The 25902-nt window shown below is 38.6% G+C and overlaps 1 protein-coding gene across 2 annotated transcripts in view; it reads left to right on the top strand.

Annotated features, from left to right (window-relative positions):
* Positions 1-402: 402 nt before the first annotated feature.
* Positions 403-25902, top strand: part of Slc6a15 (solute carrier family 6 member 15) — a 57811-nt gene continuing 32311 nt past the window's right edge. Inside the window, exons 1-2 of one of the 2 annotated variants that reach the window (XM_045153438.1) lie at positions 403-648; positions 22523-22972. In XM_045153438.1, coding sequence (XP_045009373.1) covers positions 22684-22972 — 289 coding nt within the window. In that variant the 5' untranslated portion in view covers positions 403-648; positions 22523-22683. Of the gene's footprint in view, positions 649-1773; positions 1794-22522; positions 22973-25902 lie in introns of those variants that run through there. The other variant, XM_045153439.1, reaches the window with a different exon arrangement.

Here is a 25902-nt window from a genome sequence, read left to right as displayed (position 1 = left end):
GAGCCTAGGTGAGTAAACAAGAGGGTGGCACGTCGGACCATTCCTATTGGTAACGGAGACAAAGGAGGCAGGCAACTGGTGCCCACCCTTTCAGCTGTCTGGGTTTGGGAAGACCGGATGATGGCAGGGGTCAGCCCGTTTTGTTTGCTTTAGATTGGGATTCCCCAGCTCCATCCCGCATCTTTGGAGCCCAGCCCTGTCCGCAGGGAAGACGCAGCGGGCAGCCGCAGTGGCCTCTGCGTCCGGGGTGGTGGGGCGGGCGGAGGGCCGCGGAGGTGCAGCGCCCGGCCAGCTCCCCGGCTCCCCGCTGCGCAGCCCTCCCCGCGGCCTGTGGGCGGCCGCAGCACGGGCGCGCTGGGCACGTGGGCGCCTCCGTCACACCCTCACTCATACACACTCACACACGTACACAGGCGCACACGGGGCCGCGCGCCTGCATCTCGGGCTGTTTCCCTGGCAGACACGCACAGGCGCTCACGAGTCTCTCCTGGCCACCCTGTAGGGCAGGACCCCCACCTCCCCGCCCCCAGAAACTAAGCCCCAGAGCCCGCCCTTGGCACGCAGCTGTGCCAGCATCACTGCGGCCTCGGGGACAGCCTCCTGGACCAGACCGTTTTCCGTTTGGAAACCCGGAGAGACGCACTCACGGTAATAGCCCAGGGGTAGGGTAGGGTGGGGCTCGCCATTCGCGAGACCGGGGTACCGTAAGGAGGGCAAAATTGCTGACTGGATCTCCACAGGGACTCAGGGTATGTCCTGGGGTGGGAGGGGGGGGAGGACAGCTGAGAAGCTCTGGGAGGGCTAATCCGGTTTCGGTGGGCACCCTCTAGATCCAGGCATCCTCCGCGGGTACAAATCGGAGATCTACCGGGGTCTCTAGGAGGCACTTGTTAGGAGAAGCACGTGGGTCGAAACGTGTCTCCATCCTTCCTTCCCTTCTCTTGGTGGAAATGCCCACGGCATCCCGGGAGACCTACTCCTTTCCAAGTCAAGTAGGGGTTGAAAGGTTTGGTTCGACCCGCGAAGTCGGAGAGGAAAGTTGGGGTCAGAGAGGAGAGGCGCTTCGGAGGTAAACGGGGAAGCGACCCGGGTGCGGGCGGGCGGAGGGAGCAGCCGCGAGCTTCATCCCTCATTCGCTCCAGGATCTTTTTGCAGTTGCGACGGCGACTGCGGGAGGCTGTGTTTTCACGTGACCCGGATTCCCTTTTGCTTGAGGCATCCTGTACGAAATGGTCCCAAAGCCGGGCACTGGGCACGTGGCTGCGGGAGAAAGCGCAGCTGGCACGTCTCCGCGCATCCTGGAACTGGAGGGGACAGGATGGTGGCACTAGGGTTTAAGGGAGCAGAAACCTGTTCTGTCTCCTTGGCTGCTCTGTGCGTGGTTGCTGCAAATGCCTTCGGCTCTCTTAACTTCAGCAAATGGATCAGACTCTTCCCCGGACAGGACCGGAGTGATCCTCCAGCTCTGGGGGGGGGGAGTTTTCTGACGCGCCGGGAGCTGGCGAGGAATGTGCGCTGACCGAGCGACGCCGAGCCCCCGCTCTCCAGCGCCTTGGTCCTCCGCCCCAGCCCGAACCCGCTGGAGTAAGAATGGGCGGAGCCTCGAGGCCAGCGTGATGACGTGAGCAGTGTTTGGGTGCTTATGCAAATGAGACTGCGGGCCTTTCTTTAGGTCCCGAGGTCTTCCTCTCCAGTGGGTCTACAGCATCCTTCCTATAACCAAGAAGTAAGGGAGTAACGAAGGGTTTGCTTTAGGGGCTGCATTTGGTTCCTTCTGGTCCACGTTGGAAAAGGTATTTTATGCCAAAGGTTGGGTTTCTGAAATATAGGAAATAAAGTAGTCCATCAGCTTCTTATCCCCATAGATCTTGTTTTTGAGATTCGGATATACTTGAATCTTTGGCATCTGATAATTGGGTTTGAATTTTCAGGTACTTAAAGGGACTTGAAAATGAATGAGTTTTCTTTGACGACTACTTTTGTTTCCCTTATTTTAAATTTGGGTTAGCTGATCATATAATTCAGGTGATTTCTTATTGTCCCACAAATGTAAAATTGAGTTAAATGCTCCATGTTTTTCCAAGCCAAATGTTAAGTGAATTTTTGTTTCTCCAGGAAAACAAGAATTAACAAAGTTTCAAAGAAGATCATCTCTTAGTATTTATTACCAAACTTTATGTGACTACACGTTCTTGCCTTCACTTAAGAATTCCTGCATGATTACCATATATCTAACTGAAGATGTTGCCTTGTAATAGAATTTGAAAAGATGCTTGTGTGTGTTGCTGGAGGAAAAGTATTTTGACCCCTAGTTAGCAGGAAATAGTGGATTTTTAAATGAGATAATTTGCTGTTTGAGTTATTAATGTACATATGAGATGCCTTAACATTTAAATTAAGTTAAAATAGTTACCACAATTTAAACTTAATAATTGTACACTTACCTACTAAAAATATACTACAATATTTAGCATATACAGATTAAACGGTTTTTATTTAGACAGTTTTGTTTCTTTTTACACCACAACACATTGCAGGAATTAATTAATTTATTTTTTTTAATTTTTTTGCGATAGGGTGTCACTCTAGCCCAGGCTGACCTGGAATTCACTATGTAGTCTCAGGGCGGTCTCAAACTCACCGTGATCCTTCTACCTCTGCCTCCTGAATGCTGGGATTAAAGGTGTGCACCACCATGCCCAGCCATTGTTTCTTCTTTTGGAAGAAAAAAAAAAAAAAACTAAAATAACGTGTGAATTGTGAAACAGTGTTGCATTAAACTGTGTGCTTATCATTCAGGCATCAAAAAAAAAAAAACCACCTTTCATTTATAATCGCAGAGCTGAATGAGACTCCTGTGACTATGAAAAATTTCCTGTTTTATTTCTCTTCTCAATTTACCTCTCAACTATTTTGATGAGTGTGTTAATTCTTCACTACTACATATGATGATTAAATGTGTGAATATATCTCTATGCAGAGAAAACTTTAAGAAGAATTTTGGAACAGATGGCATTCTTAGCAAAAAAATCTACAGGCACTCCCTGATGCATGAAAAGATTTCACTGTTACATATATGATGAGAATCTTTAGATTTCATTTCTTCTCCTGGGGTTCAGTAATTAACTCTTGCTAAGCTTAGCTATTAAATATTAACTTCAGCCAATAATGACCTCGTTTTTGGGAATCACAGACTTTAAAGATAGGATGCAGGCAATTTAGTTCCATTGTATTTCTTGATATGGGATACAATTGCTTTAGCCTTGAAGGTCAGTTTTATTTCCTTGAGATTAATGCACCAAGCTGTCTTCCGACACAAGATTAATCGATTGCTATCTTTCAGTAGAATGCTTACCCTGGAAGCTGTTTCACCCATCAAACTGGAAAAGATCAAGGAGAGTACTCAGTGGATTGAAGAGGGCACAGTCACTCAGATATTTTGAGGAATTCTACAAACTGAAAGTGACAATTTTCCTCAACCAGCTTGTCTTCTGGAAACTTACTCTACACATTCAGAGTCCAAGATAGACAAGGTTATTGATTACAACATCATGATAAATCATCATAAACAACACACACACACACTTATATATATATATATATGTATATGTATATATATATATATGTATATGTATGTATATATGTATATATGTGTGTGTATATATATATATATATATATATATATGTATAGGATGTGCATAACAAGGAATATTATATAGTTATCTAAAACAATTCTACTATTTTACAATCAAATATACTTGAATATATTTTTTAAGTAAGCCAAAATTAGAGTTATATACATCCCAACGTGTACCTGGTAGTGCATTCATGATCCCACAGTGGTTATCCATACCCCCACAAGACCTGCACTGTTCAGAGCCCTTCAACATTTTGACATGGAGGAAGGAGGAGAACAAAGGGAATGAGACAACAAAAAAGATGAAGGGCTATCTAGAAAGATGAGTGTCCTCAGTGGAATGGGATTAGGGGAGAAGGGATAAAAGAGGATAATGGGACATGGGACTGGAATATGATCAGACCACCATATAGTCAGATATAAAGTTTCCCAATTAAAACAAAATAAAATAGGTTGGAGGAGAAAACATACTAAAGGAAAAAGATCAAATAAACAGCCATTAAAGAAGTGTTCAGGTATCAGATGCCTTCAAGCCAACACAGTACAAAAGTCCATGGGCATTTGGACTCCATGACTTTTCAATTTTGTTTCCGAATTTACAAGTACTTTTTTCTTTCAACATTAAAAATAATGTTTATTTAATTGAGTGAGAGAGAGACAGAGACAGAGAAAGGGAGATAGATAGAGAGATTGGGCATGCTAGGGCCTCTAGTCACTGCAAAAGTACTCCAGATGCATGTACCACCTTGTGCATCTGGTTGACATGGGTCTGGGGTAATCAAACCTGGCTCTTTAGGATTTACCGGCAAGTACCTTAATTGTTAAGCTATCTCTTTTGCACCTTTCAACATTTTTAATAAGTTTGTTTTGGAGAAAATTGAAACTAAAATTAACTTTACATTTTCTTATCAGTTTCATGTAGAGCAAATTTAGTTGAATCCTTGGATTTAGCTAGATGTATCAGTATAAAATACATAATATTTTCTTTGCTATTTTTTTTTATTTCAACAACTGTATGCATTCATGCAACATAGTTCAAACATATTTGCCAACAACTATTTCATATTATTCCCCTCCAACTCCTACTGATTTCCTTCTTCCAAATCAGTTCTCTTCCTACTTTCTTTTTTGTGTGTCTGTGTGTGTATGACATGTACAGGTGGGTGGATTATTTATTGTAGTGTGGACAACTTAGCAGTGGCTATATCAATAATAAAAAAAGATGCCTCCCCTTCCCCAGTAATCCTTAACTGTAAATAGCTCCTCAAGGGGAGGAAGACCCTCATGAGCCCTTCCACTATACATTCATTATGCAATGTTGCTGGACCCAATCTTGTGCCAATCTAGGGCAGGAATCTACAGTTTCTGTCCCCCATAAAGTTATGTGTTCTGAATGCTAGGTCCTCAGCTGCTGGCAGCTTGGGAATTGGAGCTTACTGGAGGTGATGCATTGCTGGGATCAAGTTTATGGGTGTTATAGCCAGTTTCCCCTGTCCAGTGTTTGGGGGGGGCAGTGGGCTTATAGGTGTTATAGCCAGCTCAGCCTTGCCAGTATTTGGCACACTCTCCTGTTGTTATTGTCTATCTAATGTTGGCCAGGAGGTGACGGCAACCCTCTGCTCATGCCGTCATTTTCTCCTGCTATCATGAAACTTCCTCTCAAGTCTGTTAGCCAAAATTAACCCATCCCTCCCACAAGCTGCTCTTGGTTGGTTGTTTCCTGCCAGCAATATGAAGTTGACTGCAACAGTGACATTGGGACAAGAAGTGGGGTCATTAATGCTAGAAACCTGATTCTGTGGCTTTGACCTTTTGGAACTGATCTGCAGGAGGAATATGGATGAATTTAAAATCTTGGCCTAAGAGACACCTTGCAGTACCATAAGTACAGCTTATTAGACTATTTTGGTAAGAGCTGAAAGACCTGAATGTAGGAAGAACTATGGACTGTGATATTTGGCTTATGAGGGTGAGAAAAGACTTTGTCAGGATTGGTCTAGAAGCAGCTTGTGTGAGAGGATTGCTGATTTCTGCCTCCTTGTGTCCTGAAAACTTGTGCAGGGTTGCATTGCATAGACATGGACTGGTGTGAGCAGAGGGATTAGGCACAGAAAATGAAATAACTGGGTGGAAACTGATACCTGTCCAGCTGCAATTGTTTGAGAGATTACAGCCATTGAGATTGGGCCAGCTGAACTGCCCTTGGGAAAAAGGAGGAATGCAGACTCTTTGGAAGGAGCTTGAAAGATGAAGGAGTATCCTATTCTGCAAATTCTGTTTTATTTTTCCCCTGATTTAACAGTTTGGCAGTCCACATGGTATTATGGAGTATAACAAATGCAGAAATGAGAGGGCCATTGAATTTGCAACACAGATTTGTTTTTTGGAAATGGCCATGGGCAGTATGAAGTAGGCTTGTTGGATTACCTGAGTGGAGGCCCAATGGAGCCATGAGGATGAACCCAGGGTTGCAGTGGAGACCTGGGGAGAAGCAAGGACTATGGGATGGCTGCCATGGACAGCTTCCAGCACTAGATGACTTTTTCTGGGGTTGTGAGGTGTCCTGTGCTTCAAAATCTGCTTTATTTCCCCCTGGATTAACAAACTGGCAGCTTACCTGGTGTTATGCAGTATAATAAATACAAGTAAGAGAGGGCCACTGATTTTGCAACATGTTTTTGTATTTTGGAAATGACAATGGGTACTATGAAGCAGGCTTGTTGGATAGTCTGAATGGAGGCCTGATGGGTCCATGAGGATGAACAGTGGATTGCAGTAGAGACTCAATGGAGATACCAGAACTATGGGATGGCTACCAAAGAGAGCTGCAGCTGCTGACACTGGATGAAGTTCTCCAGGACTGTGAGTAGCCTAGCTGGAGGGGCAGACTTGGAACTCCAAAGACTTGTCACTGGTTAGCATTATTGGCCTTGGAGACTTGTCACTCACTAGAATTTTGTGACTTGGAGCTGGAGAGTTTGATGCTTTCCCTGTTTGTTTTAAATCTTGTATTGGTTGAACATTTCTTTGCTATGCCCATTGCCATCTTTTGCAGTGTGAGTGATTATTCTGTGCCATTTTTACTATTATTATTTGGTATTAGTATCAGTTAAAAGACCTTGGACTATGGGGATATTTGAATATCATTGGGATTGATAAAAACTATGGGGACATTTAAAGTTGGACTGAATGTATTCTATTTTACATCATGTATTGTTATCAGTTTATGGGAGATGGGGACCAGGGGCGAAATGTGATGGTTTGATTCAGATATCCCCTATAAACTTATGTGTTCTGAATATCAGGTCCCCAACTGGTGGCAATTTGGGAAGTGGAGCTTACTGGGGAGATCATGCATTGCTGTGAATGGGCTTATTGGTGTTCTAGCCACCTTCACCTTGACAGTGTTTGGCACATTCTCATGTTGCTGTTGGCTGTATGATGTTGGCTAGAATGTGATATTCACCCTCTGCTCATACCATCATTTCCCCCTGCCATCATGGGGGTTCCCCTCAAATCTCTATGCCTTTTTCTTTCACAAGCTGCTCTTGGTCAAGTGCTTTCTGCCAGCAATGTGAAGTTGACTACAACAGTTACCAGCATAACAACAATGCCACTTTGGCACCAATGGACACATCTTTTCTGGCCAGGGACTAGTATTATTCACAGGTCCACAGCTACTTTCCCTAAGCAGCAATTGGGCACTATGAAAGGTAGATGGCAGGGAGGAAACATCTAGGTTAAATTATAATTTGATTTCTCCATGTCCTCCAACCCAAACTTGTGCCATAAGGACTTACCATTGAGTTTGGTGGGCAACCGATAGCAATGGCAATAGCCTGTTGTTTGGGAGTGGGTGGACTCTGATGCCTTGCTGACCAACAGTTCATTGGGTGATATCCTACATTTGACAGTGGGAATTTTATCTTCATAGCCTATTGTGTTATACAACCATACAGGATACTTTCACTTAAACTCTTTTTTATTTTATTTTATTTTATTTTATTTTATTTTATTTATTTGTTAGCTTACAAAAACAGTATGTTTCAATATGACCTTTTCATAGATCTTTAGTTTTATTTACCTTCCTCACCTTCCCCTTAGTTGTTTGGTTTGTTAAACAATACAATATTTCTTGTGAATTTTAAAAAAAGCTGGGGGCTACAGAGGTGCTCAGAGGTTGCCTGTAAAACCTAATGACCTGGGTTCATTTCCCAAGTACCCATGTAAAGCCAGATGCACACATTAGCACATGCATCTGGAATTCATTTGCAGTGATTGGATGTCCTGGCATGCCCATTCTGTCTGTTTCTCTTCTCACTATCTCTTTCTCCTTGCAAATAAATGGATAAAAATATATTAAAAGAAAAGAAAACAAAACAAAACAAAAGTAGCCAGGCCTGGTGGTGCATGCCTTTAGTCCTAGCACTTGGGAGGCAGAGGTAGGAGGATTGCTGTGACTTCAAGGCCACCCTGAGACTACATAGTGAATTTCATGTCAGTCTGGACTAGAGTGAAACCCTATCTTGAAAAACCAAACCAGGGCTGGAGAGATGGCTTAGCAGTTAAGCGCTTGCCTGTGAAGCCTAAGGACCCCGGTTCGAGGCTCGGTTCCCCAGGTCCCACGTTAGCCAGATGCACAAGGGGGCGCACGCGTCTGGAGTTCATTTGCAGAGGCTGGAAGCCCTGGCGCGCCCATTCTCTCTCCCTCTCTCTGTCTTTCTCTCTGTGTCTGTCGCTCATAAATAAAAAATTTAAAAAAAAAGAAAAAAGAAAAACCAAACAAACAAAAAAAGCAACAAACTTTCTTATGCCAGGTGTGGTGGTACACACATCTTTTTTTTTTTTTTTTTCCTGACTTAGTTTTTTATTTACTTATTAGAGACAGAGAGAAGGACAGAGATAGAGAGAGAGGGGGAGAGAGAGAATGGGAGTGCCAGGGCTTCTAGCCACTGCAAATGAACTCCAGATACATGCAGCACCATGTGCATCTGTCTTACATGAGACCTAGAGAATTGAACCTGGACCCTTAGGCTTCGCAGGCAAGTGTCTTAGCTGCTAAACCATCTCTCTAGCCGGGCACACACATCTTGATCTCAGCCCTCAGGAGGCTGAGGTAGGAGATGGCTGTCAATTTGATTCTAGCCCAGGCTACAGAGTGAGTTCCGGGTAAGCCTGGACTAGATAGATACCCTGCCTCAAAAAAAATTAAAACTTTCTTGCAAAGGAAACATTTCATAATCAGAACATTGACTTTGCTACAGTCAAGTAACCCAACAGTCCTGTCACACAAGCAACACTGGCCTTTCAGTAGCACAACCATTTCAGGAATGTTGCATAAGTGATATAATTTCATAAGCGTAGAAACCTTTGGAAATGACCTTTTTCACTCACTGTACTTCTATGCATTTCCATTCCATCTTTGCAAAGCAGTAGTTTTTCTTGGTCCATGGCATAGGTATACCAGAGGTTATTCAATCATTCAACCATAGAATGACCTCTGTAAATTTCCAATCTAGGCTCATTGGTAGGAAAGCTGCGGTTAACACACCTATATGGATTTGTGTTGAATTTACATTTTAATTTATTGGTGCTAATTGTTTAGGAATGTAATTGCTAGGTTACATTACAGTTGTATGCTTAGTTGCTTAGTTTTAAAACAATTTCCATAAAAAACCTGCCACCTTTTGTAGAGTGGTTATAACATTCTCCATTCTCATCAAGGATAAATGAATGATCTATTTTTGGTCTATGTTTGCCAAAATTTGGCTGTTGCTATATCTTAGAAATTCTGATAGGAATATAGTGACATTTTATTGTGATTTTAATTTGTGTTTCCACTGTTGGTTGTTGATATTGAACATCATTTCATGCATGTGTTTGTCATGTACAAACAACATTCAATGAAATATTCTGCTGTTTCTCTTCTACTTTCCAGTTATTTTAAAATGATTGACTTCTAAGTGTTTTTATATATGTGAAGTACTAGTCCTTTATTCAATATGTGGTCTTCATGGTCTTCTGTCATTTTCTTCTAGTACTTAGATTTTTGTTTTAATTTTATTAGTAGGAGCATTCACAGAGGAAATATTTTTTTATTTATTTTGAAACACAGCTTATTAACTTTTGCTTTGATGAATCTTACGGTTTTTTTTTTTTTTTTTTTTTTTTTTGGTTTTTCGAGGTAGGGTCTCACTCTAGCCAGGGCTGAACTAGAATTCATGAATCTTACTTTTTATCTGCTTCTTTTTTGTGTGTGTATGTGCATGTGTGTGTGTATGCGCATGTGCCAGCATACATATTCCATGGTGTGCATGTGGAGTCAGAGCACAATTTCTGATACTGTTCTACACCTTTCAACATGTTTGAGGGAGAATCTCTTGTTCAGTGCTCTGAAGGCACCAGGCTAGCTGGCCCATGAACTTCTGTGGATTCTCATGTCCTTACCTCCAATCTCACCATAGGTACATGGAATTTTCAGGCTGCCTGCTTTACGTGCCTTCTGAGTTCTGAACATGGGTCTTTACACATGTGCAGCAAACACTTTACGCACTAATCTGTCTCTCCAATACTGCATCTTTCTTTTAATGTCACATAATCTTGTTAATATATCTATAAAATTACTCTTAAAATTGAGTAAAATCATTAATGTTGCTTCACTTTTTTGTTTCCATATTATTCAAGTTAGTCTAATTTTCTTGTATGCATACAAATTTAGTATATTTTTCTATATAAAATTATTGCTTTATTTTGATAAGAATTTTATTAACTCTATATATCAAATAAAGGAGAATGGACATATATTGACTATCTTGTATTTTCTGATCCATGAACATGGTATATCTGGTGCTGCAGTTAGCTTCTCATTGCTGGGACAAACACCTGACAGCATATGACAGGGAAAGTTTCATTTTAGGCTTACCGATTCCGGGGGGGGGTGGGTACTTTGTCATAGGAGAAGAAGCAGATTCACATCCTCATACTTCCATAGCAGGGAGAGAAAGAAACTGGAAAGCATGAAAAACATGGCCTTATTCAGAACACTCAGGCCCGGACTCCATCCCAAGTGACATATCTCCTCTAGTAGGGCTGTCCTTGATAGAGACTAAGTAGGAAGCTTAATCAAAAATACCTGAAGCTATGGGAAGATTTACATTCAAACCAGTACACCTGGACATTTATGTAGATTTCATTTCCTTCTAAAGCACTTTGTAGTTATCTGAGCAATAAGTACTGTACATATTTCATCTAAATTTTCATTTTTAAACAATTGTCACTGTTCTTGGATTTTTATGTCTGCTCATGGTAACATGATTTATACATACTTATCTTGTACACTGACTTTATTGAGTTCTGATAGGAGGATTTTACTTTTTCGTGTGTGTGTATGCGCATGCACACGTGTGTGTGTGTTAGTTATATTTGGTTTAGCATATGCACATGTGTTTGCAGTGTACATCCAATGAATCATGTGTGGAGGCCAGAGAGGAAAATTGTGTGTTTTCCTGTACAGTTTTTCTACTACATTTTTGTGAATCACAGTCTCACCCTAAACCTGGAGCTGCCATTTTAAAATTTACTTTATGTATGTACTTATTTTTGCTTTTATTTATTCTTTTTAAAAATATTTATTTTTTATTGACAAACTCCATGATTATAAACAATATCCCATGGTAATTCTCTCTCTTCCCCCACTTTCTCCTTTGAAACTGCACTCTCCATCACATCTCTTCCCTCTCTCAATCAGTCTCTCTTTTATTTTGATGTCATGATCTTTTCCTCCTATTATGATGGTCTTGTGTAGGAAGTGTCAAGCACTGTGATTTCATGGATATCCAGGCCATTTTGTGTCTAGAGAAGCACACTGTAGAGTCCTACCCTTCCTTTGGATCTTACATTCTTTCCGCCACCTCTTCTGCAATGGACCCCTGAGCCTTGGAAGGTGTGATAGAGATATTGCAGTGCTGAGCACTCCTCTGTCACTTCTCAGCACCATGGTGCCTTCTGAGTTATCCCAAGGTCACTTCCTTCTGAAAAGAGAAGGTTCTCTAACAAAAAGTGAGGGGAGCATTAATATATGGGTATGAACATTAAGAGAAGTGCTTACTTGGCAGTTTGGTGAGCATAGTATATACATTTAGGCAGACAGCAGCAGATATTACACCTCTAGGTCTCATTACTACCCCTGTTTTAGGTTTTCAGTATCAGGAATATATTCCCTCCCATGGAGTGGGCCTCCAGTCAAATTAGAGGGCAGTTGGTTTCCCCCATACCAGATGTGCCACTATTTTACCTGTTGTCTCATTGGCCTGACTGGCAAAATCTAAGTCTTGCAGTGTCCACTGTTGAGTATCTTCACTGGTGATTTCTCTCTCTCCCATTGAACTACAATGCAGTGTGGTTTTTCCCAGCTTTCTCTCAGCTGGTCTACATGGAGGAGGTTTTCAGCTCATCTCCAGCAAGATTTCTAGTGACCTTGTAGCCCAAGTATGTGGAGTCTTTAGCAATAGGGTCTTACCATCTATTCCTGGTAATAGACCAAGGGCCTTGGCAATGGCCTATAATGCTTTATGGGCATGAGGGGCCTCCCTAGTCAACAACTCACTGGAAGGTATCCCATCCCTGGCACTGAAAGTTTTCTAGTAACAGTCTATGACTCCTGAGTGTTCCATTGTCCAAAAAAGTAGGTTTCCATATTGTTTATTTATATCCTCTTAGATTTTGATTAGCCCTCCCTCCACCTTTCCTTTACTCAGTCTCTTTCCCTGACCTCACTTAGGCCTTTTCATCCCACTATTCTGTTCTTCTACTTACATATGTACAAAACCATCCTATTAGCTGCCTTTTTTTTGTTGTTGTTGTTCAGACTAACTGACCAGTGAGGTCCAGGGATTCTTTTGTCTCTGCTCCAGCACTTTAGTACTGAGGTTACAGATTTGCATGGCCATACCTAGCTTTTCATATGGGTACTGGAAATTTAACCCAGTAAACACTCTTCCTGCTGAGCCATCCCTTCAAACCTAGAATTTTCATTTTTGAAGGATCTTCAGGACTTTAAATATGGACAATTGCAAAGTATGAAATTCAGGAAAGTTTTGTTTCTTCCTTGTTGCTCTTTGTATCTTATATTTCCCTTTCTTGCCTTACTACATAAGTTAAATACTCCCAGTAGTATATTGAATAAGATGATTATAGACTTCATATTGTTTTGGGTGTGCATGTGTGTACAAGTATGTGTATGTATGTTTATGTGCATGTATGTGCACGTGCACATGTGGAATTTAGTGGTCAATGTCAGGTGTTTTATTCATTAGCTCTCAATTGATATTGGAATTGAGCATGTCAGAAGCTTTTTTAAATTTTTCTTGTAAAGCTTATTTTAAATTTATTATTTATTTGCAAGGAGAGAGAGGAGACAGGAAAGAGGAAAGAGTAAAGAGAGTGGGCACTTGGGCAATTCAGGTCCTTTTGCCATGTCAAATGAACTCCAGTCACATGTGCTACTTTGTGCATCTGGCTTTATGTGCATACTGAGGGATTGATAGCTCAGAAGTTAAAGGTGCTTGCTTGCAAAGCTTTTTTGGACCCTTAGTTGAGAAATAACTCAGGAACTAGGGTGCCCAAAACTCATGGCCACACAGAGCTCCTACTGAATTAGTGGCCTTGAAGTTTTTGTCTTAAAAATTTGATTAATGAATTTCACAGATCACAGGAGGGTGAAATTTAGGAAGATTTTTCTTATAGATTTTCTTAAGAGGAGGGAAAGTCTCCTATTGAGACAGACATGGGTGGCTGTCTCCAGAACCTACCTAGTGACTGACTGGGGTTATTATGAGAAGCAGAATTTCTTTAGGAGGGGAGAGAAAACCCCACAGGTTAACCAAGCTTCTAGATCAAGGAAAAGGGGCCCATCTTCCTACAAATCTTAATGTTCCAGGAAAGGGTGCATTTGCCTCATAAAGGGGAAATGTTTTATAAGTCTTTTCTTTTTCCATGGTTGGGTCTCACTCTAGCCCAGACTGACCTGAGATCCACTAAGTAGTTTCAGGCTATCCTCAAACTTATGGTGATCCGGTCATCCTACTTCTGCTCTAGGAATCTTTCTAGGAGGTGTAGTTTTCCAGAAAAGAAAGAGATAAGGGTGGGGGCGGGGGGGGGGACAAGCAAAGAAACAAACATTCTTCTTCCACCCTTAAGGATACTGTCCACATTTAGCCAAGGAGGAAGCTATTCATTTTAGTATTCTCTTAGCTTAAGCTACCTAGCCAATTTCTATTTCCTATTCACCAAATATTTAAATTTTGAGACAATGTCTTGCACTGAGCCTATATCTCACTATTTGGCTAGACTAGATAGCCAGTAAACCCTATGGATCTTCCTATGGGTCTTTCTTTGGCTATAATCATTTTGCTACTGGTGGGTTTGACAGTGATGTTTTGTTTCATTTCTACTATGCATAGTGCCTCAAACATAATATCAACTATACAGAACATCACACAAGACTACTTACATGTGACTTTAAAAGTTAATACCTGTTTTATGGTTAAAGAGGTCAGTGTGTGTTTTAAACCCTCTACCATGCTGCTTTCACACATTCTCCAAGATATTGTGAATACTATCTTGCATAATATTTTAAATTTCAATAAAGCATTTATACTTTTAGCTGAACTCAATATGGAAGCAGTCTGAGCTGCCTGTCACATAGACAAAACACCAGGAATTGAAAACTTACTTGTGTTTTGTTAAGAGAGTTGGCACTCTGGGATGGTCTTCTGGATCTTTTTTCATCAGAATTTTTACAGGAAATAGGAATGAAAATAACATTTGTAATCCAGTCTTATTCTTCTTCCCAGGAGGCTCAGAGAAGATTACGTTGCATCCTTCTCCCTGTGGCAGGGGAGGATTCTTCCATTACTTCAGGGTGGTCTCATGGTGTAGCAGAGAAGGGCCTACACCCTCCAAGACCATTGAGACCAAGTTTCTGTCTGATCATATGCTTGGATAATATTTAAACTAATGATTAGCTCAGAGAAAACAAATTATTAATACCACATATGCACCAAGTTGCTTACAAGTTATATGGTACAGATTCCTCCCTACAGAATGATTTCCAAAAAAGCTCTAATAATATAGACTATAAAATACCTAGAAAATAAATTGCCTCTGTTATTGTCTTCCTAACAAATAGATTATCTATGTTTTTATAAGTAAATATTATCTATTGCTATACGCTAAGCCATTCTAAAATAGAACACCTTAAAACTTATATAATGGTATTATTTCTAATTATTCTCTAGTGTGGCAGGGCTTAGCTGGATGATTCATCTGTTTTGATTGGTAATAATTAACAATTTATCTTGGCAGTTTAACTGTGGCTGGAATGTCAATACTTTTGTTCTGTCATGCTCAGAAGCTAAAATATTATTGGCTAGTTGAATCAGTCTCCTTATTTTCTCTACAAACCTCCTCTTCCCCTTTCTTCCTCCCCTTTACTTTCTTTTCCCATTTGTTTCTACTACTCTTCTCCTTTCCTCTTTTCCTCTTATCATTTCTATCTCTCATCTCCTATCTATCTATCTATCTATCTATCTATCTATCTATCTATCTATCTATCATCTATCTATCTATCTATCTATCTATCTATCTATCTATCTATCTATCTATCTATCTGCTATCTATTTATTTCCATGTAAAGTCTATCTTGAGCCAAGTAATTTTTCCCCATGATGTCTAGCTTTCAAAACAGAAGCTGTTACACTTTTCCAGGCTAGTCTTGGAACTTGTGTGATGTCAATTCTGCTTTATTTAACAGGAGAGGAAACAGACTATGTATGGGAGGAGTAGCAGGATATGGGACACTACAGGAATTGTAGTGTTCTTTATCATAAATACCTCGACACTCAATAATGGTAAAACAACATATTAAATACCTTCATGGTCATTTGTGATAAGACTTGTAAACAAATAATATGTACAAATAACAAACTATGGTAGTTGATAATGGATTTTAAATTGCCTCTTTTTAGTTTCTTACAACTATAATTATTACCTAATTTGAACAAAGGTTATCTGTATTCATTACTGAGAAATTAAGACTCCAAATGTACGTGCCAATTGTGCAACTGGCTTTAGGTGGGTACTGGGGAATAGAACATGGGTTCTTAGGCTTCATAGGCAAGCACCTTAACCACTAAGCCATCTCTCTAGCCTTATAATTAATTTTTATGTAAATAAAACTTCACAGGTAGGGCTGGAGAGATGGCTTAGTGGTTAAGCGCTTGCCTGTGAAGCCTAAGGACCCCAGTTCGAGGCTCGATTCTCCAGGACCCACATTAGCTAGATGCACAAGGGGTCGCATGCATCTGGAATTCATCTGCATTGGCTGGAGGCCCTGGCACGCCCATTCTTTCTGTCTCTCTCTCTGCTTCTTTCTCTGTCTGTTGCTCTCAAATAAATAAATAAAAATAAACCAAAAAATTTTTTTAAAAAAAGTTCCCAGGTAGAGAGGGCTGGTGAATCTTTCATATAGCCTCTCCATCTTCAATACCTTTTTTTTTTTTTTTTTGTTCTTCAAAGTAGGTTTTCATTCTAGCCCAGGCTAACCTGGAATTCACTATGTAGTCTCAGGGTGGCCTAGAACTCATGGCGATCCTCCTACTTCTACCTCCTGAGCGCTGGGATGAAAGGTGTGCACCACTATACCTGGCTTCTTTAATGCCTTTTAAAAAACATGCTACTATATTCAAACACAAATACCCACCTTTGTGATCCATAGTACTTTTTCAGAGGGTGCATTGATTTGAATGCAATATGAAATTTCCTGTAACCCTTGCCATAATGCCGACATGAAAATGGTCTCTACCATCTGGAAAAATTCCTGCCTGTTACCCTTTTATAACATACTTACCTTCCCCTACCTCTATCCCTTGTGTGCAGTGTCCATCTTTGTAATTGTGCCATTTTACACATATATAATTGAAATCATAAAACATGTATTTATTTCCTTGAGATCCACCCAAATTGATTCAGATAACAATAAGTTCATTCTTAATGCTAATTAGAATTCCTGCTGGGAACATAACAGTTTGTGTGACTATTCACTCACTGATGCAAGCACACATGAGTTGTTTTCAGTTTGGGAGGTACAAAATTGCTGTAAGTTTGCTATAAATATGTCTGTCAAAATGTCGGTAGTTTTTATTTTTCTGGTATATTTACTAGAGTGTAGTTGCTGGTCACCATAAGAAGTCTATTATTAGTGTTAGATAGATCTGCCAACATGCTGGGGAGATGGTTCAATGATAAGAACACTTTCTGTACAAGCATGATGATGTGAGTTCTATCCCTAGTATGCAGATAACAAGTCTGGCATGGCTACCTATGCGTGCTGAGGGAGCAGAGTCAGGAGGGTTGCTGGAACTATTTGGTGAGCCAGTTTAACTGAAAAATCAGGGGCCTCAGGTTCAGTGACAGGAAAATAAAGAAGAAAAGAAATAAAGGAGGACACTTCCACTTTCCTTTGGCTTCTGCATGTTTGTGCATGGGGTGCATACATCTGCATACATATGTGCATACATTACATGCACATACATACTACATACTACACACACAGACACATCAAAAATATTTTTACAACATTTTTCAAAGTAGCCATATTAGTTTATGCTAATGATATGAGGTTGATCAACTTTCCTCACAACCTTACCAATATGTCATGCTATTACCTTTGATAAAATTCTGGTAAGGCAATAGCAGAATATATGTTAAGTAAAATACAAATTGTGATTTTTTATATTGTCATTTGCAAAATGTATTCTTTCTTAGTTGGATATGTGATATTTGCCATCATTTGCTTAATTTAAAAACTTTATGTAAAGAGGGATATAATTTACAAAATAAATATTTGGATTAAATCCTACATTGAAACATTTTATATTAATTGTCAAGACCTTTATTTCAGTCTTTCATAAAATCTCTGATCTTTTTTCTTTCACAACAATTTCATAACTATAAAACAAGAATTGATGTATGCCACTTAAAATACCAGCAGGTTAGATTTTAATCAATATTTGTTCCACTAGACCCTGACAAACTGATTTAAACATAAACTGATAAAACAAGGACCTAAAATAAGCATAAGCTAATTTTAAAAGAAAACACCAAAAGTTTTTTTTTTTTTTAGAAATCTATGATGCTAGCCTAAAAACTTGCAATCATGTTTTATTTGCTTCAAACTAGGTTTATTTTGAAAAAAAAAATAAGAATGTTAAACAGTGGGAGCTGGGGAAATGGCTCAGCAGTTATGGCATTTGCCTGCAAAGCCTAAGGAACTGAGTTTGAATCCCCAGGACCCATGTAAGCCAGATACACAAGGGGGCATATGTGTCTGGAGTTCGTATGCACTGGCATGCCCATTCTCTCTTTTTCTCTATCTGTCTTTTTCTGTCTCATAAATAAATAAATAAAATAAAAAAGGAATGTTAAGCATTACAAAAATTGAATGTTGAAAAAAATAATATATTTAAAGTTAAATAATAAAATCCTTAATAATTTTTACATATTGATATTTGTACATACAGATTAGTAGAAAGAAAAACTAGTTTAATATCTGTAAGTGCCTTATGATTTAGACATCTTATTTGCAATTTTGGAAAATGATTTTGGCAAAGAAGCAAATGAAGAAAAGATACTGGCAGAATTTCAGGCCTCAAAACACAATAGGGTACTTAGCAATGAGATGGAAAAGGGCAAGAATGAAAATAGTTCTGAGAAGTAGAAACCAGGATACATGACTACAGACATGGCTATGCTGTACTCATGATGATGAATCCAATGCCAACTTTTTGATCTTCTTGTTTCCCTGTGATTCAAACTCTTAAGGAACTTAAGGAACTTTGTTTAATTAGATAAATGTGAAAGATTATTTTCCAAGATGGTGATAGTGCTTTCTTCCCTGTACACATATCCCTGGTGATATGGCCTTGAGCTCTATCCATCAAAAGGAGGTACTTTTGTTGTTATCAATTGATCTACGATGGTGAGGCATTGCCTGCCTTCTTTAGGTTATAGTTTTGCAATATAAACCTAATGTATACAAAAGTTGGAGCCGGCATTTTGGAGAAGCCACATCTCCACATCTAGAAGAACAAAAGTACCCGGACCACATCGTACCATCTCAGAGCATTCACCCCCTACTGGAATGTACTGCTGTCAGAATGAGATGGGTCACGTCACACCATCTGAGACCATCCATATGCCTGGAGTGGACATATCTGTTCAGTGCAGAAGTAATGACAAGAAAAATGGTTGCCCGTTGAGTCCTAGCTTACATTGCTGAACCAAAGAACCAAAACCAATTAGCACTCTTGTAAGCCACCAGACTTTCAAGTGTCTTTGCATGTAGTAGATAACTGATGAAAAAAAAAGTAGTGCTAAAAATACTAAAAACTACAGCCTTAATTCTCTGCTTAAAATTCCTTATTAATAGGATAAGATACAACATGCTAGTATAATACATCCTAAAGAGGGATGATAATCATACTAGTAAAAGAGAATATAATATATGTACTCTCAGTGAGCTGGCATTTCTCCATTTTTTTTTTTGTTTGTTTGTTTCAAGGTAGGTTCTTGCTGTCCAGTTTGTTTATAAATCAGGTAAATAACTTGATCAGCATCATAAAACCTTTAAGTGTTAGACCTGAGATTTAAATACATCTCCACAGACTAGGTTGTATTTGGAACCAATGTCTCTTCCTAGCCACATATTAGATACCATTATACTTAAAAAAAATGATAATATAGAAACATGTCAAGGTTGAGGACTTCATCTCACTTTTAAGTATTGTTATACCTGCATGAAGTAACTGTTGGCATTTTCACACTTTTATTTCTTTTTGTTACATTTTTTTCAAGATTTTGATAGTTATTCTACAATTTTCAATCTGTATTTTCCTTCAACACAATTTCTACAATTATTTCCTTCTTATAGTTAATATTCACATAATATTCATGACCGCTGTTACTGAGATCTTGTTTTTCTCTATTGAAAATTGTGATCATGTAGCCACTTGCCCTAAGACCTCATCCCCAGGCTGAAGGAGTCACCACTCCCCTTATAGACAGCAATATTTATATGTGACATTGAAAATTGCAACACAAAACAATGGTGCATAGAAATTAGAGATTAATATATATATATTTAAATTTTTTTGTTTATTTTATTTATTTATTTGAAGCTACAGACAGAGAAAGAGACAGACAGAGAGAGAGAGAGAGATTGAGAGAGAGAGAGAGAGAGAGAGAGAGAGAGAATGGGCTTGCCAGGCCATTGCAAACGAACTCCAGATGCGTGCGCCCCCTTGTGCATCTGGCTAATGTGAGTCCTGGGGAATCGAACCTCGAACCAGGGTCTTTAGGCTTCACAGGAAAGCTCTTAACCCCACTAAGCCATCTCTTCAGTCCTAGAGATTAATATTTTACTGTTAGTTTTTATAAAATTCTTAGATATTCTGAGCTCTCTTTATTTCAGCTTGAAATCTCTAAAAATTCTTTAACCGTAATTTATCACTGTTTACACTTCAGTTTTGTTATGATGAAAGTACAAATCTTTACTTAAAACTTGTTACTCAGTATCTCAGTATTTTAGTATTTAATGTTTACTATGTTTTGTTCTTATTAGATATGTTTTGTACATGTTTATTAGATCACGTATATCTGAGTTTACTTTCCATTAGGGCTATAGTTTTTTGTTTATTTTTATTATTTATTTGAGAAAGGCAGATAGAGAATGGGTGGGTCAGGGCCTCCAGCCACTGCAAACAAACTCCAGATGTATACGCCACCTTGTGCATCTAGCTTACGTAGGTCCTGTGGAATCAAGCCTTGAACCAGGGTCCTTAGGCTTCACAGGCAAGCACTTAACTGCTAAGTCACCTCTCCAGGCCTTACTTTTCATTAAGTTGAGGTATATATTATTTTAAAGCCTTTAACCCTGTGTACACGTGTGTTAATGTGAAATTTCTCAAAGCTTGTCCCCAGCCCCCTACTTCCTCACTCTTTAGGTGAAGTTTTAGTAGCATTCATTCTAGTTTTGTTTCTAATGTGACTTAATCCCTATGATAAATTTTCCTCTTTCTTAACTCTATTCATAGCTTTTTAAATCTAATTACTCCTATGCTTTATATGCATAGTTTTTAAATTTGACCTCTTTGTTACCAAAATACTCATTTTCCTTATGTATGTTTATATTCTATATTTGTCTTTTACTTATGTTTCATCTCCCTTAGCTGCTACCCCTTTATCAATCCCCTATGTCTGTGAATAACTACTTCATGCTTCATAATGACCTATGTTTGAAGAGGAGAGAGTTACAGCTTTATTTTTCGAAAATCAAAGTATCTCATGAATGAAACATAGACAGTGTAAACTGGAGAACTTTATATGTTCAATTCATGTTTTTTTGAAAGAGAGCTTGACAAGCATATTTGATAAAACTGTTGATGCATAGGTTTTGTCTCCCATAAGAGCAACATGCTGTTATACCAAAAAATAAGCGATAGACCATGCATAAACTATGGACAGAGATACAGTTATATAAAATTGAGCTAATGGAATGCAGATATTGTGGGCTGTATTTGTTCAGGGACTTGAATTTCTAGCAGTTTCTCTTGCTCATTAATATTACAGATGCTCCAAGGCTGCAGTTTTCTCTGCAAATCTTATAGCTGCTATGTCACAGAATTCTAGTGTTTATCCTGAAGTGACTGTTGGAGTTCAATGGTCATCAATGACAACTTCTAAGATTATCACTTTACAAAGCTTTCCCATCCAACTTCTAAGATCACTTTTTAAAGTAGGCAGTGTGGTTTGTCTATAGACATACATTGTGCCCTTGTTTTGTCTGGGTCAAATATCCACACATACCATGATAATTTTCCTCTTTCTGAATATTTATGCTCTTTCTTATGTATGGTATGCTCAACTTCTTCACAACTCTAAAATTCTTTATCTTTTCATGGTGATGATGTTGGACATTTAAATTCTATAACAAAGTGAAATTATTTCAGCTATCCCTTTTCTCTTTATTAGACATAGCCTCAAATGCAGAGATTGCATGTTTAATTCATAACCTTTATCAAAATAATTATAAGGAAGTGAATGGATCATGAGTAAGAAACAAATACATACAAGAGATTAAAAAAGAGAAGTTTATGCAGTTGGATTGAAATTTTGTATGTTATTAACACAATGAAAGACATAAAATAGTTTTACTTTAGGTAGTGATGTAAAGCATGAATAAGAAAGTTCCAAGATTTTTAATTACTAAATCAGAGAATATGTACTCCAAATTGGTTATTGGGGATTTAACTAGAGTTTTAAAAATATTTTATATATATTTTTTTTGACAGAGAGAGAGAGAGAGAGAGAGAGAGAGAAAGAGAGGAGGGGAGAGAGAAAGAGAGAGAGAGAGACAGACAGACAGACAGACAGACAGACAGGGAAGGAGAGAGAATGGGCACGCCTCTGGCTGTTGCAAACAAAGTCCAGATATGTGCACCCCCTTGTGCATCTGGCTAATATGGGTCCTGGGGAATTGAACCTGGGTCCTTTGGCCTTGTAGGCAAATCCTTAACTGCTAAGCCATTCCTCAAGCCCAAAGTAGATTTTTTTCCCCCAGGAGGAAATTAGCTAAAAGAAAATGTGTGAAACTCAAATATACTTTATAATTCTTATACTTTTAGAAATAGTTAAATTCTAAACAGCCAAGGGCAATTGTGATTTATATTCTACAGAAAGATTTTATCATAAAAATGAGTAAGCTAGGATCATTTAGCATTCTATATATTTTTTCATTATAAATAATCATGTCAATTTATGTTTTTACAGGTATATACGGAATATTGCAATCAAATCTGGGATCCATAAGACATCATCCCTTTGAACCAAGGGCTTACTTAATATTTCATCTGTCTTTGCTTCATTTAAAGTAATATTTTAAACATTTTTGCCACAAGGGAGTGAGTCTTCAATATTTCCCATACTTTCCAATGCCTAAGAACAGCAAGGTGGTAAAAAGAGAAATAGATGATGAGGTTATTGAATCCGTCAAAGACCTTCTTTCCAATGAAGACTCAGCTGATGATGCTTTTAAAAAGAGTGAGTTAATTGTTGATGTGCAAGAAGAGAAAGACACAGATGTTGAGGAAGGATCTGAAGTTGAAGATGAAAGACCAGCTTGGAACAGTAAACTGCAATACATCCTGGCCCAAGTTGGATTTTCTGTGGGGCTTGGGAATGTGTGGAGATTCCCATACTTATGTCAAAAGAATGGAGGTGGTAAGTTGGTTTTGTTTGGTTTAATGATGAATTACTATGGTAGAAAATTGCAATCCATTACTTCAAATGGTTCCCGTTGTTACTCCAATCTCATTGTTTTTGAAACTATGAATTCCACTGCAAAGATATCTGTGGGAAATGATCCCAGCTGTGTGCTCAGATTAAGTTTCCATAGGAACAGATTGGCACTTTACAAATACTCAGGGATTGCCTAAGGGTAGCACATTCCCCAATTCTTTCCCTGGATACTATAAACATCTCTGAATTTCTGATTGGAACTTTTCTAACAAATGTTAGGTACTTTGTACATGCCACTTTTTTTTTTTTTATTTGAAGAACTTAAAGCTTTTAGACTAATATAGCACTGTGAAGGAAGACATAATACTTTCCCCAAAACTTGCTAATTTTTATCTATGGGACACATGCAGAAGATATGTGTAGTTTAGAATGATTTTAGTCTTCAAATGTAAGCTGGAACTTTAAGAACTCATTACAAGGCATTTAGCAAGATAATTCACCTCCCAGTCATCTTTATTCTTAGAGAATATACATCACTGTTTTCCAATTCTATAGTAATTGTAGACTGATATTCACCTTTAATAAAAACTTTAAAAAACAAAGATGCTTGATTCTAAGCAAAGTAGTTGTATCAATATTCTTACTAATTGCATTTAAGGATATAACAATGAATTCTTGCATTTTTAAAGCAAAATTATCTTAAAATATAGCAAAAAGTCCACACAAAGAATAAAATGTGGTAATTTGATAATATACTAAAATGAAACTGGACTCAAGAGATGTACCCCAGAAGTAAAATGTTTGTCTACTATATATGAAAGCTGAGTTCAATCTCTAGCTCCAGAAATTAACAGAATGCCAAATTGAGATAGAAAATTTATTATCTATGCATATGGAATTTGCTAAAATAAATATGATTGAAAACTACATATTCCATAAGGCATGCATTTTATCATGCAAAATTGGAAGGAATATTTTGATATTTGGTTATGGTGCACGGTAGTTTTGTTGATTGAATAGCCACATCATTATATGTTACTATAATTGCAACCCACAGCCCTACATTAGATGAAACAACTCATTCAACTTTATTTTTATGTATTAGGAGATAAAATCCTAAAGCATTATGGTAACTAAATACATACTTGAGAATGTTTAAGATGATACAACCATGCACAAAATGAGGTTTGAAAAATCTGTCTGAGAGGTAAAATTATTCTATGAAGCTAGTGATTTAAGACTCATAGCTCAACAAAATTAAAATCTCATTAGGTAGCCAATAAGATCACACATAAATTGTCTAGAAGTACACATCTAAGTACTATTCTATTTATTTGTTATTTTTTACTGCTCATCTCATTTGCGAAGACTGTCAACAGATAAATTTTGATTTGGAGACCTTTTACTTTGTACACATTACTAGCCACACTGCTAAGGAGGAAGGCTGTCTTGGCTGACAAGTCAGGTTTCATTTCATTTGGCATTCTAATAAGGTTTCACATTTTGTTATTAGTTTATTAGCAAGAAATGTTGCTCTATCATATTTCTATGTGTATTTGAAATCAAAATACTACCTTGTACAATTGAAAATAAGAGAGAGCTTAAAAGAGCAGTATTGCCTGGATTACAGTGTAGCAAGACAGATCACAGTGGACCAAGACTGTGCTGCACAGCGCTGGGTTTTCTATGTATTTGAGGAGTATCTTAACCAAAAAGCCTCATGCAGCCAACATCTGAAAGCATTTACTGAATAGCAGAAACTCAAATAGAATGAATAAATAAGTGATTTGTGTAGACATATTTAAATAAATTTAATAGGTGTTTCAGTACAGAGGACACTAAGCCCAGATTTTGAAGTCACTTTGACAGTTGACAACTTAACTCTTGTCCATGTTTCTAGCCCTATGGCCTTCCATAGGCTGTCTCTTCAAGTTGAGTTCTCAGGCCTGTAAAATGAGGCCAATAGTGCTTACACACTGGATTATTTTGATGTGTATGTGTGTGTATAGTATGCATGCGTGTGTATGTACAAATGTGTGTGGGTGCTTGTACTATGTATCATTGTGCATGTAGAGGCCAGAGGTTGATGTCATGTGTGTTCCTTGAGATAGGGTTTATTATATTATTTTATTTATTTGAGAGAGAGAGAGAGAGAGAGAGAGAGAGAGAGAGAGAGAGAGAGAGAGAGTATGGGTGCATCAGGGCCTCCTGCCACTGGAAATGAACTCCAGATGCATGTTCCACTTTGTTCATCTGGCGAGTCAAACTGGGTGACCAGGCTTTGCAAGCATCTTCAACTGCTAAACGATCTCTGTAGCCCAACACATAGGGTTTCTTGCTGAACCAAGAGCTCACCTATTGGCTAGATTATCTAGCTGGTAAATCCTGGTTACTGTTCTGTCCCTCACTGTCCAGTGCTCAGATTACAGGTATGTACCACTGGACATACAAGCTCAGGTCCTCATGTTTGCATGATAAGCACTTACTGAGCTGGTTACCCAGACCCTACTCTGAATTCTTGTAAGGAATAAATAAATCATTATATTAAGCATACATTTACATGCAATTAAAAATTCTGAATAATAGTAAATAAGATTGTTTTGATGCTGGGTGTGGTGGTGCACGCCTTTAATCCCAGCACTCAGGAGGCAGAGGTAGGAGGATTGCCATGAATTCAAGGCCACCCTGAGACTACATAATTAATTCCAGGTCAGCCTGGACCAGAATGAGACCCTATCTTAAAAAAACCAAAAAAACATTGTTTTCATGTGGGACTGATGGTAGAGTTGTGTGGCAAGAAACCCTTGAATTCTACTAATGATTTTAGAATCAGAACTTTCATAGTTTGCTTTGTAAGCTCATGCATGTTGACTACTATATTAAAGTAAATTTGCATAGTCATAGTTAAAAAG

Source organism: Jaculus jaculus, chromosome 6 (assembly GCF_020740685.1).
Source record: "Jaculus jaculus isolate mJacJac1 chromosome 6, mJacJac1.mat.Y.cur, whole genome shotgun sequence".
Lineage (NCBI taxonomy): Eukaryota > Metazoa > Chordata > Mammalia > Rodentia > Dipodidae > Jaculus > Jaculus jaculus.
This window is presented reverse-complemented; position numbering and strand designations above follow the sequence as displayed.